The 17,228-nt window shown below is 48.4% G+C and overlaps 1 protein-coding gene across 1 annotated transcript; it reads right to left on the reverse strand.

The window, feature by feature from the left end:
• Window positions 1–2,289: 2,289 nt before the first annotated feature.
• Window positions 2,290–14,302, reverse strand: LOC127570700 (fucolectin-1-like). The gene is made up of 5 exons (XM_052016486.1): window positions 14,169–14,302; window positions 11,110–11,177; window positions 8,796–9,072; window positions 7,787–7,954; window positions 2,290–2,820 (listed from the first exon to the last, which is right to left on the reverse strand). The coding sequence occupies exons 1-4, from the start codon at window positions 14,285–14,287 to the stop codon at window positions 7,795–7,797; spliced, it is 624 nt and encodes a 207-aa protein (XP_051872446.1). The 5' UTR covers window positions 14,288–14,302; the 3' UTR covers window positions 2,290–2,820; window positions 7,787–7,794.
• Window positions 14,303–17,228: the final 2,926 nt, after the last annotated feature.

The raw sequence follows: 17,228 nt of genomic DNA on the forward strand, positions 1-17,228 counted from the left end.
ATCCTTTGACAACCTTCGTCACAAGGTTGGTGAGAGTGGAGCACAATGTGCAGTGGGGATCCGCAGAACTCGGTGCTTTATCTGGTTGGTGTAAATGAGTTTTCCTGAACTCTAGGAGCCATGGTTAAAGTGTCTGCTGATCATCCTAAGACTGGCAGAGTGGCTGATGCCGAGGACAAAGGTTCTGGGTTCTACGGTGGCACCAGTAGGCTGGTTGGGTGGGTAAAAGCATCAGATCCTTCTCAGAATGAGACAGTTGATTTGACGTGAGACTAAGAGGCCGATGAAACTTTGGAATCCTCTACCTCGAGGGCTCTGTGGACTCGGTCATTACTTGATTCACAGAGATCGAGAGACTCCTGGACATCAAGGAAATGAAGAGATGTGGTGCCAAGGCGAAAGGTCATTCTACTGCCACTCCTAGTCTTTTTTCTCACTGTCACTACTTGCATGAAGACCATCGGGAATGGATGGGCGAGTGTGGACCGAAGGTGGCTGGACGTCAGCGAACAGGGAGAACGGCACTGGAGACTTTTGGGCCTGGCATAGGCACCATGGGCTGAACTAACCACTTCCAGCTGTAAATGTCTGAGGCCTGGGGTTAGGGAGAAGGGAGTCAACCTGATCAGAGGATGATGGGTACAATGGAGGGAGGGGAGTGAGCTTGGCAGGGGTGACTGCATCCAGAGGGGATGGGTGGAACTGTATCCAGGGTCAGAGAGGGATGGGGAGGGCTGATTCCAGGGAGGGGAGGGGGTGAGGTGGGACTATAGCCGGGGTCAGAGTTGGGTGGGGAGGGCTGACTCTGGGGAGGGGTTTGGGGTGGGACTGTGACCACGGTCAGAGTGGGGTGTGAGTGGGACTGAGACCCAGGTGTGAGGAGCGGAACTATAGCCGGGGTCAGAATGGGGTGGGGTGGGACTGAACACCTAAGGTGAGGGGTGCAAATGTACCCCAAGGTCTGATTGGAGACAGGTATGGGTGTAGAACTGGGCCACAGTGGCTGGAATGTGGACTAGGTGGGGGTGGGAATTGGTTTATGGGCAAGGAGTGGGGCTTGGGGTGGGGGTGCAAGTGGGAGGATGGTGAGGGTAGAGATGGGACTGAGCTCTAGGGGTGTGGGGGGTTTCTCTGTGCATGATCTCCCCTCATTCTCAACTCCAAGAATACAGATCTGACTCATTTACCCACCCGTGACAGAACAACATTCTCGCACAGAGAATCTCCTTCCGTCTGCCTCCAATGGCAGCATATCCTCAGTTAAATAAGAGCTCCAGAGCGACGTGCAGTACTCCAGGTGTAGCCCCACCAACACCTGTGCAACCGGGACATTACTTCGCTATTATTAATCTCCAGCCCTCTTGCAACAAGACTTGGCTTAGGCCGCACTTGGAGTATTTAGTGCAGTTCTGGTCTCCTATTACAGAAAGGATGTGGAGCCTTTGGAGACGGCGCAGAAGAGGTTTACAAGGATGGTGCATGGATTAGATGTTATGAGCGACTGGACAAATTTGGGTTGTTTTCTACGGAGCATCGGAGGGCATTAGAAATTTCAAATATTACGAGAGGCAGAGATCGCGTGGGCAATCAGAGACTTTTCCCGGTGTAGAAATATCAAATACTGGAGGGATGCACTTAAGGTGAGAGGGGGAAGTGTAAAGGAGATGTGTGGGTCAAGTTGTTTCCACAGAGAGTGGTGGATGCCTGGAGCAGGATGCCGAGGGCAGTGCTGGAGGTAGAAGTTTAAGAGGTTTTTAGATAGACACATGAATATGCAGGGAGTGGAGGGATATGGATGATGTGCAGACAGAAAAGATATTGTCCTGTAAGTTATGAATAATTTATGTTAATTCAAGAGAAACAAAGGACTGCAGATGCTGGAATCCAGATGAAAACCACGATGATGCTGGAGGGACTCAGCAGGCCAGGCACCATCCGTGGAGTAAAGCAGGTGGTCAACGTTTCGGGTCAGGACCCTTATATGGGGTTAATTTAAGTCAATTTTCACACATCTTTGTCATGTCTGTAATGTGCTGTGTGCTGCTGCATAACGCTGACTTTCATGGTATTTGTACCATAGGTGTGCATGCATGTTACAAGAAACAAACCTGAAACTAGTTTTATTCGGCATCCTGCTCAGCACAGACATGGTGGGCCGAAGGGCCCTTTCCTGTGCTGTACTGTTCAGTGGTCTGTTCTATGATCCAGCAACTCCCCTCGCCCACACCTGCTGCACCTGTCTGTCAATGTTTAGTGATCGGTGCACAAGAACAGACGGGACAGGGGGGGTTTGCAGAAGCTGTTGCGCTGATTTATTCAGACAGAAAAGGCACAGATTGGGGATTACACACACGCTCAGAGTGAGGGAAGCTCGGCGCAGAAATGGGCGGTGACCCGGATACTGGCCCGTCACACAGCTCCCGACGGATGTGGGACTGCCCCACGGATGTAGGACTGATCCCGGCCGGGATGGAGCGGGGTCTTTTACAGTCCAGCGCCGTTCCCAGTGGAAAAGTGCGTGACAGGCAGTGGTGGGGCAGAGGACGCTCCCTCTGTCCCGACAGTGTGTCCCAGGCGCTGAGTGGTGTCCGCTCCCTGGTTTCCCCCGGTCTCTCCACCACCACCACCCGCTGTCCTTCGCTCTGGGCAATGCTGCAGAATCCCTGAAAGGCCGGCTCGCTGTGAAAAGTGCTGCTTGAAGCGGGGTTGGACCGGGATGGTCCGGGATACGGAGGTCTGTTCTCCATCTGGATCGGTTGCAAAAGCCGGAAGCACGAAGCGGAGATTGCCAGTTCGCGCCCAGTGTCCGTCTCAGAGAACCTGCAAGACATGCCAGAGTGATGCTTGGATCTGTGACCTCATCAGTGAGACCAAGTACAGACTGGGCGACCGCTTTACCGAGCGCATCTTCTGTCCACAGTGGCCATCTGGAGCTCTCGGTTACAACTCCCCTCCCCACTCCCACCGGAACCCAGCATCTGAAGTCTCCTGTGTCTCAGCTTGCCCCACCATCCATTCCCCTGTCATCAGGATGGGTCACTTCACGGAGACTTTAAGTGAGGGGACGCTCGGGTTAACATCTTACACAATTCTACATGCTGTGGGTTCCTGTGGATTAGAGGGAGAGGGAAAACACAGAACGATGGGCCTATTGTCTGAGGTTCGGGGAAAGGGGATTCACACTGTACAATAAAGTCACGCTATTAAAGGGTTAATAGCATCGAGCTGGTTCAGCACAGACATATAGAACCATACAGCACAAAACAGGCCCTTCGGCCCACCGTGTCGTGCCGTCCACCAGACCACCCTCACACTACCTAACCCCTTCCTCCCGCATATCCCTCTATCTCACGTTCCTCCATATGCCTATCCAACAAGCTCTTGAACCTGTTCAATGTATCTGCCTCCACCACCACCCCAGGCAGTGCATTCCATGCACCAACCACTCTTTGGGTGAAAAACCTCCCTCTGACATCTCCCCTGAACCTTCCACCCATAACCTTAAAGCCATGACCTCTCGTCTTGAGCATTGGTGCCCTGGGAAGGAGGCGCTGACTGTCTACTCTATCTATTCCTCTCAATATTTTATATACCTCTATCATGTCTCCTCTCGTCCTCCTCCTTTCCAGTGAATAAAGCCCTAGCACCTTAAGCCTCTCCTCATATTCAATACCCTCCAATCCAGGCAGCGTCCTGGTAAATCTCCTCTGCACCCTCTCCAATAGAAATCACGTTTGATTAATCCATTGAGAGTACTGTGTCCAGGTGGAGGCTGATATGTTGGTCAAATTCAAGAGATTGTTAGATAAGCATATGGAGGAATTTAAAATAGGGGGATATGTGGGAGGAAGGGGTTAGATAGTCTAAGGCATGGTTTAAAGGTCTGCACAACATGATGGGCTGAAGGGCCTGTATTGTGCTGTACTGTTCGATGGTTCTGTTGGATTTGTATTTTTGCACTAATGTCTAAAATAATTTGTGTGTATTTTATGTTCTGTGTGTTGTCTGTACCTATATGCCCGTGATGCTGTTGCAGACAAGTTTTTCCATCGGACCTGCATGACAGTTTGACTCTGGATGTGGAAACAATAAACTTGACTTGACATAGAAAGTATCAAACACGAGATTGGCAACGCTGATAACATGTAAATTTGCAGATGATACCAGAATTAATGGTGTGGTGGATAGTGAAGAGCGTTATCTAAGGTTACAACAGGATCTAGTTGAACTGGGGTAGTTGTCAAGGGGGATAGCATATGGTGTTTAACTCAGAAAAGTGCGAAGTGATGTATTTTTAGAAGTTAAACCAGGCCAGGACATACACAGTAAATATCAGGGCCCCCTGGAGAGTGTCGCAGGAATCTGCAAAGGATGCTGAAAATATTACTGAGAGTATTACAATGAGTTGAGAGCTTGAGTTATAAGGAGAGACTGGATAGGCTGGGACATTTTCCCTGGAGCGTAGGAGGTTGAGGGCTGACGTATATAGGTCTATGATAGCATGAGGGCATAGATAAAGTGGATGGTCACAATCTTTTCCAGGGTAGGGGAGTCTAAAACTTCTATATTTAAGGTGAGAGGGGTAAGAGTTAAAGGGGACGTGAGGGGTAATTTTTTCACGCAGATGGTAATGTATACATGGAATGAGCTGCCAGAGGAAGTAGTTGTTTAAAGGGCATTTGGACTGATAAATGGATAGGAAATATGTGGAAGGATGTGAGCCAAATGTGCGTAAATGGGACCAGCTCAAGTCAGCATGGATGAGTAGGCATCTTAGTTAGCATGGATGAGTTGGGACGAAGGGCCTGTTTCCGAGCTGTATAAAAGACCAGCATTTATCGCCCATTCTGAGTTGCTCTTGACAAGCAGGTTGTCTATTGAGCTGGTTCAGTAACTGAACACATGGCTGGGTTGTATCCAACTGGGTTCAACTCATTGTGTGGGTCTACATTTAATCTCCCAATTTCTCCATCACCATTTTTAATGGATATTAATTACTTGAACTTCCTCACTACTGATTCCTTTCCCTTTCTGCAGCATTCTCTGGGCCATATGTAGTCAATGAAGTAAAGCCCTGTCCCTATTCTCTTGCCTGTTTCTCTCTGGGCCCCACGTTCATTTCTGATTTTCTCTGCATGTTTACATTGTTGTAGAAGCTCATTGCACCTTTCCTCATATTTTCTAACTTACTCTCAGTCTATCTTTGCACTTTATCAATATTTTGATCATTTTTGCTGTTTTCTGAATCCAAGGCTTCCCATGCTTGGAATCGGTATTTTAAGGCTCTTTCAATGTTTTCTCATGCTTACTTTTATCGTCTAGGAGCACATAAATGTGAATAGGGATAGGTGACCAGGTGTATACTGGGAGGTTGTGGGAAGCCAGGGAGGATATTGCTGGGGCCCTGCAGAGATCTCTGTACCACCTTTAGCCACGGGTAAGGTGCCAGAAGGCTGGAGGGTGGCTAATGTTGTGCCTGCATTTACAAAGGGCTGCAAGGACAAACCATGGAACCACAGGCCAGTGAGCCTAACATCAGTGATGGAAGGGATTATGAGGGACAGGATTTATAAGCATTTGGAAAGACACGGACTGATCAGGGACGGTCAGCATGGATTTACCCATGGGGGAATCGTGTCTCACAAATTTTAATGAGTTTTTGAGGAGGTAAGAAAGAGAATTAATGAGGGAAAGGGAATGGACATGGTCTACGTAGATTTTAGCAAGATCTTTGACGCGGTTCTACATGGTGGGCTGATCCAGAAGGTTAAATAAGACCATAAGATGATTCTGCCCATCGAGTCAGCTCCGCCATTCGATCATGGCTGATTTATTTTTCCCTCTCAACCCCATTCTCCTGCCTTTAACCATAACCATTGTCACCCTTACTAATCAAGAATATGAACCTCCGCTCTAAATAAACACAATGACTTGGCCTCCACAGCCATGTGTAGCAATAAATTCCTCAGATTCACCACCCTCTGGCTAAAGAAATTCCTCCTCATCTCAGTTCTAAAGGGATGCCCTTTCATTCTGTGGCTGTGCCCTCTGGTCCTAGACTCTCCCACTACTGGAAACATCCTCTCCACGTCCACTCTATCCAGGCCTTTCAATATTCGGTAGGTTTCAATGAGATCCCCCTTCATCCTCCTAATCTTCAGTGAGTACAGGCCCAGAGACATCAAACGCTTCTCATACGTTAACCTCTTCATCCCCGGGATCATCCTTGTAAACCTCCTCTGGACCCCCTCCAATGCCAGCACATCCTTCCTTAGAATATAGGGCCCAAAACTGCTCACAATACTCCAAATGTGGTCTGACCAATGCCTTATAAAGCCTTAGCATTACTTCCTTGCTTTTATATTCTAGTCCTCTCGAAATGAATGCTAACATTGCATTTGCCTTCCTTACTGCCGACTCAACCTGCAAGTTAACCTTTAGGGAATCCTGCATGAGGACCTCCAATTTCTGAATTTTCTCCCCATTTAGGAAATAGTCTACGCCTTTATTCCTTCCACCAAAGTGCATGACCGTACACTCCCCTACGCTGTATTCCATCTGCCACTTCTTTGCCCATTCTCCCAACCTGTCCAAGTCCTTCTGCAGACTCCCTGCTTCCTCAGCACTACCTGTCCATTAACACTATTGTGTCATTAAGCCACCGATTCTGGCATCCAGATCATTAACATATAACGTGAACAGTAGCGGACCCAGCATCGACCCCCGAGGAACACCACTGGTCACCAGCAGCCAACCAGAAAAGGCCCACTGTATTCCCACTCTTTGCCTTCTGCCAGTCAGCCAATCTTCTATCCACGCTAGTACCTCTCCTGTAATACCATGGGCTCCTATCTTGTTTGGCAGCCTCATGTGCGGCACCTTTTCAAAGGCCTTCTGAAAATCCAAGTAAACAACATCCACTGACTCTCCTTTGTCTCTCCTGCCTGTTACTACTTCAAAGAATTCCAACAAGACTCAATACATGGGATCTCGGGTGAAATAGGAAATTAGGTATAAATTGGCTGGTTAGAAAGAGACAGAGGGAGGTAGTGGAGGGTTGTTTTTCAGATTAGAGGCCTGTAATCAACCTGTGCTTTGGAGATCCATGCTGTGTCCTTTACTGTCCATCGTATGTATCAATGATTTGGAAAGGGATGTTGGCATGATTAGTAAGTATGCAGATCAGAGCAAGATGTATGGTATAGTGGAAAGTCAATAAGTTTTATAAAATCATGAGGGGCAAAGATAGGGCCGGTAGCTACAGGGGTAGGAAGTCTAAATCCACAAGGCACAGGGTTAAAGTGAGAGGAAAACGACTTAAAGGGGGCCTGAGGGCAAGTTTTTAAACACAAGAGGGTGGTGGGTATGTGCAACAAACTGCCAGAGGAGCTGGTAGAGGTGGGTACAATTCCAACGTTTAAACCACATTTTATATCAACACAGTACTTGCACTGAATACTGGACAAAATCTTATCTGCCCAATATTTATGTCTTTGCATATCCTATTTTGATACAAAGATAAATTTAAAAGTAACCTTATAATGACAAACTCCTGGCAATAGATGAAGTGCAGTTTTCACATATAAACGGAATTTGGGTGCGCGGTTGAAGAGCTGGCAGGGCTACGACCCAGGGTGGAAAGTTGTTATTGGGCTGGGGAAAACGGCCTCCTGTGCTGTAAATCTTCCATGATTCTACTAACATCCCTCGGCCCTGTATGGTGGGAGCTGAGAGGGGGAGAGAGCTGGAATCAGAACCTAGGGCTGACGCTCAGAATAATTCTCACCGTGACAGTTAGTGGGGTTCGTGCGCTCCATACGCTTCCACCTCGCACAGTGACAGGCATGCCATCTTCCCGGGGATGATGATGGTCATATAACGGCCATGTATTCCTCTTGGTTCACAGAAAAAGTACTTAGTCTGGCCCGCGGGAACGGTTACTTCCCTTGCACAGCTGGAGGAACAGAATGCGAATCAGCATCGAATGGGAAACAAACTCCAGTTTGTAGTTTACACTAAAACAAATTAATCTTAACGCTTCACTGCAACATTTGCATTAGGGCACGTTATAGTAACAGTGGATTTGGACCGCGTGGCACAGAGCCGGCATATCAAAGGGTTACTGTAGTGGGCGTCTTACGTAGTGTTGACACCAAGGGGATTACGCATTAAATGAGAAGGTTGTGTATCACGTGGGTTTGCATATCATTGAGTTACAGGTGTGTTTAAAGGACATACTATCGCGGGGCAAGTGCAGATCACAGTTTGTATATTTCTGGGATTGCACATTACAGTAGTTTGCATGCCTTCCGTGTTGTTGTGTCCCCAGGTTTGGCAATATCCCGGTATTGGCGTATCCCGGGATTTGCGTGCCCCGAGGGGGCTGACCGTCGATGGTTCCATAGGCTTGGCGTGTCCCGGGTGGTTGCGTGCCAGGTGTACACGTTCAGGAGGATTTCTGCATTCCGCGTTTTGGTGTACCCCGGGGTTATGCATGTCCCTAGGGTTTTCGTAGCCCGGTGGTTTGCGTTTCCTGTGGGTTTTGTATGTCCTGGGGCTTTGCATGTCCCTGGGTTTTGCGCATTGTGGTGGTGGTGGGGTGGGGGCGAGGAGGTGGCGCTGTTGCTTGTCTGGGTTTGGGTGTCCCGGGGTTGTTTGTACCAGGAGTTTTGCGAATCCCGGGATGTTGCGTGCCACAGGGGTTTGCGGACCCCGGGGTTGTTCGTACTGGGAGTTTGCGTATGTGAGAGGTTTGCGTTTCCAGGGGTTACGTATCCTGGGAGTTGAAGTATTACACGCTGTTTTGACTGCCATGGGTTTCCCTGGAGTCTCCGATGCGGATTTCCGCTCCCTGAACGCCTTGTCCGTCTCTGCTGGCGGTGATGTTTACAACATAGACCCTGTAATGGTAGAAGAAATCCACGCTCCACCAGGGCGATTGCTCCATGGTGGTTCTGCTGCACGCTCCGTGCTGGTAGTCGGTGTCATGGTTCCTGTCGATGGCGTTGTGGGCGTATCCTCGGAAATCGTGCAGGCTCGACTGCGAGGCGCGGATGGTGTCGCACAGATTGCCTGAAATCACATGCAACAGCCCGGGGTCAGCCTATGGTGCGGCCGCTGTGCAGTTCCCTCCCCGGCTCCCGCCCGCTCCTCGCCCTCGCACTTAACTGCGCGCTTTCCAGTGAGTGAACGCGCGGACGGCGAGCCAGCCTGGGGCAAGGCAGCCCGACGCACCGCCCTAATGGCCTTATGACAGCTCCAGCTTGTACCTGTACCTGTCCTGGCGGCCACAGGACTTCTGTGGCTGGTTCAGGAGACGGTGGCCACCCAGACTCAAGAGCAGCTCCTTCCCCACTGCTATCAGACTCCTGTACCGATCACCTCGCTCACATCCCCTTCCCGGTGGAGCTGCCACCTTCTCCAACCCTTCGTTCTACCTCTTCCGTTATTGTCACTTCAGCATTACTTTTTCCACTACCTCAGACCGCACTGTCATCGCGGTCTTTGTTGTTTTGCGATCATTGCTGTATATTGTATCTACTATTACCTTGTGCATTGTTACTCCGTGATCTTTATGTGAACAAGGAATTGAATTGCACCCTGGTGATTGACTATGCGTCCATCTGCTTGGATGTTGTCTGGGCCTCTCTGCATGCAGACACAGGCTGCTTTATGTGCTGAGGGGTTGTGACTGGAATCGAACAGAGTCACAGAGCACAGAAACAGGCCCTTCGAACCAACTCGTCCATGTCAACCAAGGTGTCTACCCGAGCTAGTCCCATGTGCCTGCATTTAGCCCTTATCCCTCTAAACCTTTCTTATTCATATACTTATCCAAATGTCTTTTAAATTTTCTTATTGTATCTGCTTCAAGCACTTCCTCTGACACCACCCTCTGAGTGGAGAAGTTGCCCTTCAGGTCACTTTTAAATCTTTCACCTCTCATCTATGCCATGGAGTTTTTGTATCCTTTTCCCTGCGATAAAGACTGTGTATTCATCTTATCTATACACTTCATGATTTTATAAACTTCTATAAGGTTACTCTCCGAGTCTCCTACATTCCAAAGTATAAAGTCCTAGCCTGCCCAACTTTCCCTCTAACCCAGGCCTGCGAGTCCTACCAACATCCTCATATATCTCCTCTGCACTTTCCAGTTTAATGATGGCCTTCCTCTCACAGTGTGACCAAAACTGTGTGGAAGTGTGGCCTCACCAACATCCTGTACAACTGCAGCATGACAATTCAACTCCTGTACACCATGCCCTGACTGATGAAGGGCAGCATGCCAAACACCTTCTTGACCACCCCGTCTACCTGTGACACCACTTTCAGTGAACTATGTACCTGTACTCATAGGTCCTTCTGATCCACAACACACCTGAGGACCCTACTTTTCATTGAGAAAGTCCGACCCTGGTTTGACTTCCCAAAATGTCACACTTCACGCTTGTCTGTATTGAATGCCCTCGGCCCACTTACAGAGTTGACCAACAACCTCCTGTAATTACATAGAGCAGTACAGCACAGTGGGGCCCTTCGGCCCACGATGTTATGCCAACCGAGATAAACCTTATCCACGTTCAATCTATTCCCCTCTCAAATTCATATCCCATATCCGTCTATTTTTCTTTCGCCCATGTGCCTCTAAGAGTCTCTTTAATGACCCTATCATGTCGGCCTCTACCACCCGGCAGTGCATTCCACGCACCCACCACTCTCTGTGTAAAACACCTACCTCTGACATCCTTGATAAATTTATTCATTGCTTACGATACCGCCTATTTTCCATTGTATAACCATTGGTGAATTAGTGGCTTTGCAGCGAGCTAGCAGAGTGAAATGAGCAGGACAATCATCAGCGCTACACCCTGATTCAGTGATCAGTGTCTCCCCACATAGACACACGCCCATCAACAGCACAGGCACCCACACCACTTCTGCTGAAAGGTGTCTCTGTCTGACCCCAGTGCCTGACAAGTGACCCTCTACCTGCACCAGTGGGTCCCAATAACCCATGTGAATGGGAATGAACTGGTCCAGGAATCCAACACAATTTCCCTTTGCAAGTTTGGAACCAGTGGGAACTGAGACACAATGAAGCCTTACCTGTTGAGTGATGAGCTCGGGCCACGGCCCAGATGCAGACAAATACCAGCAGGTAATGGCCCTCCATCCTGTGATAAAGGAGATGGAGAAAGGAATTCCTTTAATCCAGGAGTAACTTCCAAGTTCCCGAGAAATTAATACCTGGAGTATTATTACCGACTGTCACGGTTCTGAACCTGCAGCTTCCCCCGGATAGAACATAGAACACAGAAAACTACAACACAGTTCAGGCCCTATGGCCCACAAAGCTGTGCCGAACATGTTCCTACCCTAGAATTTACTAGGCTTACCCATACCCCTCTATATTACTCAGCTCCATGTACCTATCCAACAGTCTCTTGAAAGACCCATTCGTATCAGCCTCCACCACCGTTTCCAGCAGCCCATTCCATGCACTCACCACTCTGAGTATAAAACTTACCCCTGACGTCTCCTCTATATCTACTCCCCAGCACTTTAAACCTGTGTCCTCTTGTGGCCACCAATTCAGCCCTGGGGAAAAGCCTCTGACTATCTACCCTATCAATACCTCTCATCATCTTATACCCCTCAATCAGGTCCCCCCTCATCCTACATCTCTCTAAGGAGAAGAGGCCGAGTTCCCTCAACCTGCTTTCATAAGGCATGCTCTGCATTCCAGGCAGCATCCTTTTAAATCTCCTCTGCACCCTCTCTATGGCTTCCACATCCTTCTTGTAGTGAGGCGACCAGATCTGAGCACAATACTCCAAGTGGGGTCTGACCAGGGACCTATATAGCTGCAACAATACCTCTCAGCTCCTAAATTCAATTCCACAATTGATGAAGGACAATACACCATATGCCTTCTTAACCAGAGTCAACCTGCGCAGCCGCTTTGAGCGTCCTATGGACTTGGACCCCAAGATTCCTCTGATCCTCCACACTGCCAAGAGTCCTACCATTAAGACTATATTCCGCCAACATATTTGACCTACCAAAATGAACCACTTCACACTTATCTGGGTTGAACTGCATCTGGCACTTCTCAGCCCAACTTTGCATCCTATCTATGTCCCCCTGTAACCTCTGACAGCCCTCCAAACTATCCACAACACCTCCAACCTTTGTGTCGTCTGCAAACTTACTAACACACCCCTCCACTTCCTCATCCAGGTTGTTTATAAAAATCGCAAAGAGCAAGGGTCCCAGTACAGTATTCTGCCCATCATGCTTTTATAAACTTTCACATTGTCACCGCTCAGCCTCCTTCGCTCCAGGGAAAACAGTCCCAGACTATCCAGTCTCTCCTTGTACATTGAACCCTTCAGTTCAAGCAACATCCTTGTGAATATTTTCTGAACCCACTGCAGTTTAATCACATCCTTCCTAGAGCGTGGTGACCGGAACTGCACACAGTACTCCAGGTGTGGCCGACCCAACAATAGTATGTAACATCCAGCTTCTATCTCGATGCCTCAGCGAAGCATGTCATATACCTTCTTCATCACTCTGTCCATCTGCTCTTCACCTTCAAGGAGCTTTGTACTTAAACTCCCTGCTCTCTCTGTTCTACAACACTCCACAGGGCCCTGCATTCGCTGTGTATGTCCTGACCTGGTTTAGCTTTCCAAAGTGCATCACTTCACACTCACCTGGGTTAAACTCCATCTGTTATTCCTTGGCCCACTTTCCCAGTTGACCTAGATCTTGTTACAACCCTCGGCAACCTTCTTCACTGTCCACTCTATCAGCAATTTTGTTGTCATCTGCAAACTGACCAATCATGGCACCTACATTCTCTCCCAAATCACTAATGTGTATGACAAACAGCAGTGGACCCAGCACCAAGAAGCACATCAAATTATAAGAGGCAGAGACAGAGTATTTTCCCAGAGGGAAATGTCAGGTACTAGAAGGCATCGCTTTAATCTGAGAAGGGAAAATTTAAAGGAGATTTGAGAGGCAAGTTTTTTTAAAAAAATACAGAGTGGTAGGTGCTATGAACACTTTGCCAGGGGAAATGACAGAATCAGACAGGAAGGCAAAGTTCAAGAGGCATTTAGACCGAAGAACAGGTGGGAAATTTAGTGGAATTGAACATGTGCAGGCAGGTGTGCACTTCAAATTGGTATCATGTTTGGTACAGACATGATGGATCGAAGGGCCCTGCTCCTGTGCTGTATTGATCTGTATTCTATGTTCAATCCTTGGGATACACCACTGGTTACAGGTCTCCAATCCGAAAAACAACCCTCAGCTCCCACTCTATGACTCCTCCAACTAAGCCAATTTTGTATCCAATTTGTTATCTCACTGCTGATCCCATGTGATCTAACCTACCGTACCAACCTACCCCACGGGATCTCATCGAAGGCCTTGCTAAATGCCTATGTAGATAATGGCCACTTCCCTGCCCTCATCAATCCTCTTGGTCAAAATTCTCAATTAAATTTGTGAGACATGATCTCCCACGAACAAAGCCATGCTGAGTATCCCCAATAAGTCCTTGACTTTCTGAAGGCAGATAGATTCTGCCCCTCAGAATCATGTTCAGTAACTTTCCCACCACTGACCATCCCCAAAGAATATACTCTCTATCGTGTTTTCCCTAATCAAAGACACGTCTCCCTCTAGTCTGTTACCTCCACCTCTATTCACACCTGTAGCATCTATGCAATAAGATGCCAGTCCTGCCCATCCCTCAACCATGTTTCTATAACAGCTATAATATCCCAGTCCCATGTGCTGATGCTGAGTTCATCTGCTTTACTTGTGAGGAATCTGGCATCCAAATAAATGCAGCTTAGCCTATCGGACCTTCCTTGTTCCCTTTCCTGTCTGTCCTGCCTATCGGATTTTCTTGCTTTAACTTCTATATTTGCTTCAAAATGTTCATCTGCCACAATACTGCTTTGGGTCTCACCCCCTTCCAGATGAGCTTAGAGCCTCCAGAGTAGCTCTAGAAAATCTCCCCACCAGGATATTGGTCCTCCTCCAGTTCAGGTGCACCCCATCCTTCCTATACATATCATCTCTGCCCCAAGGAGAGCCCAGGGGCCAAGTAGCTGAATCCCCCCCTTCTTCACCGGTTTGCCTACCCTGTTCTCCTATTTCTATCCTCACTGGCACCTGACACCGGCACAAATCCTGAGATTGCGGCTGGAGTCGTTGAGCTGTTTTTTAATCTGCTGGAAGAATTCAGTGGGTCGAGTAGCATCTGTCGAAGGAAAGGAATTGTGTCGACGTTTCAGGTCAAAACCCTGCATCAGGACTGAAACAGCTTCCTTCCCCCCACAGAAGCTGCTCAACCTGTTGAGTTCCTCCAGAAGATATTTGTCGCTCCAGATTTCAACATGTGAAGGCTCCTGTGTCGGCTTTTTAAATTTTTGCCTAATTCCCCATATCAACTCTGCAGGACCTCATCCCTTTTTCTACATCTGTCGTTGGTGCCAATGTGCACAACCACCTCTGGCTGCTCACACTCCCCCTTGAGCATGTCTGCAACTGCTCGGAGACATCCTTGACCCTGACACCCAGAGGCAACACACCATCCTGGAATCTCATTCTTGGCCACAGAATCTCTTCACTGTCTCGACACACACTCCCTAGGCAGGAAGAGTGTAACTCAGACACAGAATGAAGCTCCCTCTACACTGTCTTGTCACACACTCCCTGGGTAGGAACATTGTGGGTCAGATACAGAGTGAAGCTCCTTCTACACTCCCAGGACAGCACAGTCTGGTCTTGCTGTCCTAGCTCAGAGTTCACTGCTCATGCCAATCAATGGAACAGGGGACATTGCTCATCAACCTCTGCCTTTTCTGCTGACTGTAATCCCTAATCTACTGAGGAACACGGATGCCAGGATTCAGTCTGTGTATTCACTCCCTGAATGCCAGCCTACACTCAGAGCACAGGAATAGTTGCTCACCTTCCGCAGGGTCTCCACAGCAGCTGAGGGACCCAACTTTGATCTCAGTTTATATCGAGGCAGCGCAGGGATGGCTCGGTGTCCAACTGGTCACATGCTGGCCAGAACTGGTTTTCTATTGGCTAAAAGAGGAATGCCGTTTGTCTGTCTTGAGCAATGGGACATTGAGCAAGATGCAAATGGAAGGAGAGGGGATGTGCAATGTGTGGCGACCGTTACTCGCCCAGGGTGAGGAAAGAGGGAACGTTCCACTGGAAAGGGGAAGTTCAGAGAGGGTGGGGGGCTCGGGTGAGTGCAGAAGTTGGAGCAATGAGGGACTCAGAAATAAGCAGATTAGGTTTGGGGGAGAGCCTGGCCTGAGTGGAGAGTTTACAATTCCAGGACAATTGTAGAACTGTTTCAGTGAAGTGCAGCTTGGGACAATGGTCCCCGTTAAACAATCTCTTCTGATAAACAGCTTACCTCTTATTGGGGGCGCTGGGTGGTTATTCCTGTGCACTCGGTGGGTGAATCCGAGCGAGCTTCATTCCCTGTCTCCATGGTGTACCTGAAGGCAGTGGATCATGGATGTGTTTGCTGGTCACGATATTGAACTGTCAACCTGCCAGGACAGTAGGGCCCAAACTCAAGATTGCCAATTCCAACATGGAAATGGTCTACAAGACTCCCGGCTGGCAGTTACTGGATGGGATTCTGGAACCTCTGCACATTAATAGGCAGCCACTTCAACTGGTCAAAGTGTCTACAGAAGGACTGTCGATGAATTGCTAACCTGGAGTTTAATCCAAGCAAATGTGAGGTGTACACAGGTGATTGCAGAACCCTTAACAGCATGGCAAAACAGAGGTCTCTTGGGATGCAAGTCCATAGCTCCGTGAAAGCGGCCACACACGTCGTTAGGGTGGTGAAGAAGTCGTATGCCATGCTTGTCTTCATTGGTTGGGGAATACGAGTCAGGAAGTCATATTGCAGATGTATAAAACTTTGATAAATTGGTAACTTTGGTTTATTATTGTCTCATGTATCAAAGTACAGTGATAAACTTTGTTTTCCATGCCATCCATACAAATCATTTCATGACAACAGTGCACTGAGGTAGTGCAAGGGAAAATCAATAACAGAACGCAGAATAAAGTGTTACAGCTATAGAGAAAGTGCAGTGCAGGCAGACAGACAATAAGGTGCAAGATCATGAATAGGTAGATTGTGAGGTCAAGAATCCATCTCATCATATTAGGAGACTGTTCAATAGTCTTATAACGGTGGGAAAGAAGCTGCCCTCGAGCCTGGTGGTACGTGCTTTCAGGTTTTTGTATCTTTTGCTCAATGGGAGGGGAGAGAAGAGAGAATGTCCGGGGTGGGAGGGGTCCTTGATTATGTTCGCTGCTTTACCGAGGAAGCGAGAAGTGTAGACAGAGTCTATGGAGTGGAGGCTGGTTTCCGAAGGTGGGCCGAAGGGCCTGTTTTCTGCTGTATGGTTCTATGGTTTCCATGATGGACTAAGCTGTGTCCACAACTCTCCGCAATTTCCTGCATGCTCGGCAGAGTAGTTGCCATACCAAGCCGTGATGCATCCCAATAGGATGCTTTCTATAGTAAGCTAGGCCGCACTTGGTCTGAAGTTCTGGTTGCCCCATTACAGGAAGAATGTGGAGGCTTTGGAAAGGGTGCAGAAAAGGTTCACCAGGATGCTGTAGGATCACAGGGCATATGCTATAAGGAGCAGTTGGAAAAACTTGGGTTGTTTTCTCTGAAGCGTCGGAAGCTGAGGGGAGACCCGATAGAAGTTTATAAAATCATAGAACCATACAGCACAATACAGGCCCTTTGGCCCACCATGTTGTGCCGCCCTTCAAACCACACCTAAGACTATCTAACCCCTTCCTCCCACATATCCCTCTATCTAAAATTCCTCCATATGCTTATCTAACAATCTCTTGAACTTGTCCAACGTATCAGCCTCCACCACCAACCCAGGCAGCGCATTCCATGCACCCCACTCTCTGGGTGAAAAACCTCCCTCTGACATCTCCCTTGAACTTCCCATCCAATACCTTAAAGCCATGTCCTCTTGTTTTAAGCATTGGCGCCCTGGGAAAGAGGTGCTGGCTGTCCACTCTATCTATTCCTCTCAATATCTTGTATACCTCTATCATGTCTCCCCTCATCCTCCTTCTCTCCAATGAGTAAAGCCCTAGCTCCTTTAATCTCTCCTCATAATCCATAC

This window comes from Pristis pectinata, chromosome 5 (genome assembly GCF_009764475.1).
Source record: "Pristis pectinata isolate sPriPec2 chromosome 5, sPriPec2.1.pri, whole genome shotgun sequence".
NCBI lineage: Eukaryota > Metazoa > Chordata > Chondrichthyes > Rhinopristiformes > Pristidae > Pristis > Pristis pectinata.

What these genes read in the sequence shown, in the direction of transcription:
- LOC127570700 (XM_052016486.1), bottom strand. Translation starts at nt 14,287, where the DNA reads ATGCTACTCGACCCACTGAATTCTTCCAGCAGATTAAAAAACAGCTCA. An exon ending in GATAGAAATAGGAGAACAGG is followed by an intron (nt 11,178 to 14,168) that starts GTAGGCAAACCG and finishes CCTTTATCACAG; the next exon opens with GATGGAGGGCCATTACCTGC. An exon ending in CCGAGCTCATCACTCAACAG is followed by an intron (nt 9,073 to 11,109) that starts GTAAGGCTTCAT and finishes ATGTGATTTCAG; the next exon opens with GCAATCTGTGCGACACCATC.